Source organism: Perissodus microlepis, chromosome 19 (genome assembly GCF_051167445.1).
Source record: "Perissodus microlepis isolate ML-2025 ecotype Zambia chromosome 19, ASM5116744v1, whole genome shotgun sequence".
NCBI lineage: Eukaryota > Metazoa > Chordata > Actinopteri > Cichliformes > Cichlidae > Perissodus > Perissodus microlepis.
In genome coordinates this window covers 29,206,405-29,208,230 of record NC_140479.1, presented here as the reverse complement: position 1 = coordinate 29,208,230, position 1,826 = coordinate 29,206,405, and the positions used below count along the sequence as shown (strand labels likewise).

At 41.2% G+C, this 1,826-nt stretch overlaps 1 protein-coding gene across 1 annotated transcript; it reads right to left on the bottom strand.

Annotated features, from left to right (window-relative positions):
• Nucleotides 1-258: 258 nt before the first annotated feature.
• On the bottom strand, nt 259-1,467 carry LOC146366312 (uncharacterized). The gene is made up of 5 exons (XM_084914186.1): nt 1,382-1,467; nt 1,043-1,274; nt 828-965; nt 646-705; nt 259-558 (listed from the first exon to the last, which is right to left on the bottom strand). Exons 1-5 carry the CDS (start codon nt 1,465-1,467, stop codon nt 259-261), a joined length of 816 nt encoding a protein of 271 aa, XP_084770312.1.
• Between the last annotated feature and the right edge of the window lie 359 nt (nt 1,468-1,826).

Genomic DNA, 1,826 nt, shown 5'->3' with positions numbered 1-1,826 from the left:
CAAAGTATAACATAAATTATTCAGTGGCAATTACACAAGAATGTCCAGCAACATTTACACTCTCCTTTTTAAAAGTCTATATGAGCTGGGCACTCAAAAATAAAACTATATCAGCCAGCAAAAAATACAATCAACTCAAGTCCAATGGAACTGTGCACTGTGCAATTCTGCATCCATCAACTATGGAGAATTAAAAATTCTTTTGCAGAAATATAAGCATATCTGCTTTTTCAGGAAGGATACGTGATCTTTCTGGACTTATGGTCTCTCCAGCTGTGGAGAACACCCCCTCAGACGGGGTGGAGGATGCCTGCACACACAGAAACCTTCCAGCCAGTGCTGACAGCAGGGGCAGAGTCTCTCTCTCTTGCTCCACCACCATAGGGCGGCGTTATCCTTGCAGGGGATGGGGGTTAGGCTTCTATACAGCTGGATCTCCTGATCCACTCTGTGGCCCAGGGAAAGAACGGGCTGCCGTTGTTGGAATGACTGCAGCTTGTTGTCCTCTTCTTCAAAGAATTCCTCCAAGGCCATTTTTCTTTGCTTTACTGGTGGCGCCTGAAATTAAATGGACATGATAAAAAATTAAGCAAAAAATGAACAATCCATGACATTTAAATTATCATCACAATGAACTAAACTTACATAGTCTTCTTCATCCTCATCTTCGAACAACTCTCCCTGTGTGTCTCCTTGCTCCAGGTGCTTGAGTAGAAAGTGACAAATAAACAAACAAATCAAACTAAGTACCACAGATCCATAGATGAAAGGTCTCACTCTCACAATGGAAATGTGCAACAATGAAAAACACTGTCATATTGAAATACCTCATCTGCTCCTGCCTCTGTCTTTGCTGCAATTGCTGCTTCCCTGATCCTGTGGCAGACTTCATCCTTCTCCACTTTGGATTTAAATCGGGGATCCAAGATGGTGGCTTCCTCCAGGAAGCTCTTGATATCAGCGTCCTTAAATTTTTAAGAGGGAGGAAAATGTGACATCATGACTGTCATTTTATTTATGATAAATAAATCATCAATTGTACCTGGTATCGTTTGGAAAGATCTTTCCAAATGTTCTCCTTTATGCTCCTTGTGAAGGCAGAGTCATCTTCTTGTATGGTGTAGTGTTGCTGTAGCTTTTGCAGGATGGGCAAAATCTCACCACAGGTCAGACTTTTGTCACTGGACACTGCTAGTGTGGAGGTGTAGTGCTTCCGCATGAGTACCACAAACTCCTCTGCTTTTCTTAAGTCATCATTGCCCATTTTAGCCAGTCTGCAATATCAACAAAACAAAAATACAACAGATATGTTGCAAAAAACAAACAAAAATAAAACCTGAGTCCAAGTTAAGCCATATTATCATTATTTTTCAATACTCACCTTTCCTTTTCCATGGACTTTCTTATCCGTGGATCGATGGCTGCAGCCTGGATGGCAGGAAACTGCTCGCAGAATCTGTCCATCATCAAATACAAAGAGTTCCATCTGGTCTTTACATCTAGGAGCAGCTTATGCTTGGGCAGCTCTGAGGGGTAATGCGTTCACAACTTAAATGCTAATGTAATATTCCTTATCTTAGTTTATAAATTTAATTTGATCATGATCTAATGATTATAATATACACAATCTTAAAAAACTATTTACTATACTGAGCAACTCTTGCTTCTCCGTCAGGACCACTTTTGCCATGTGGGACCTCTTCATCCATACAACCACAGAACGAATTCTTGCCGCCCAGTTGGAAATGGCAGGACAGTTGTAGAGCTTCTGAGCTCCAAGGTTCAGGGTGTGTGCAAAGCATGGAAACTTGAGAATTTGTAGCTTT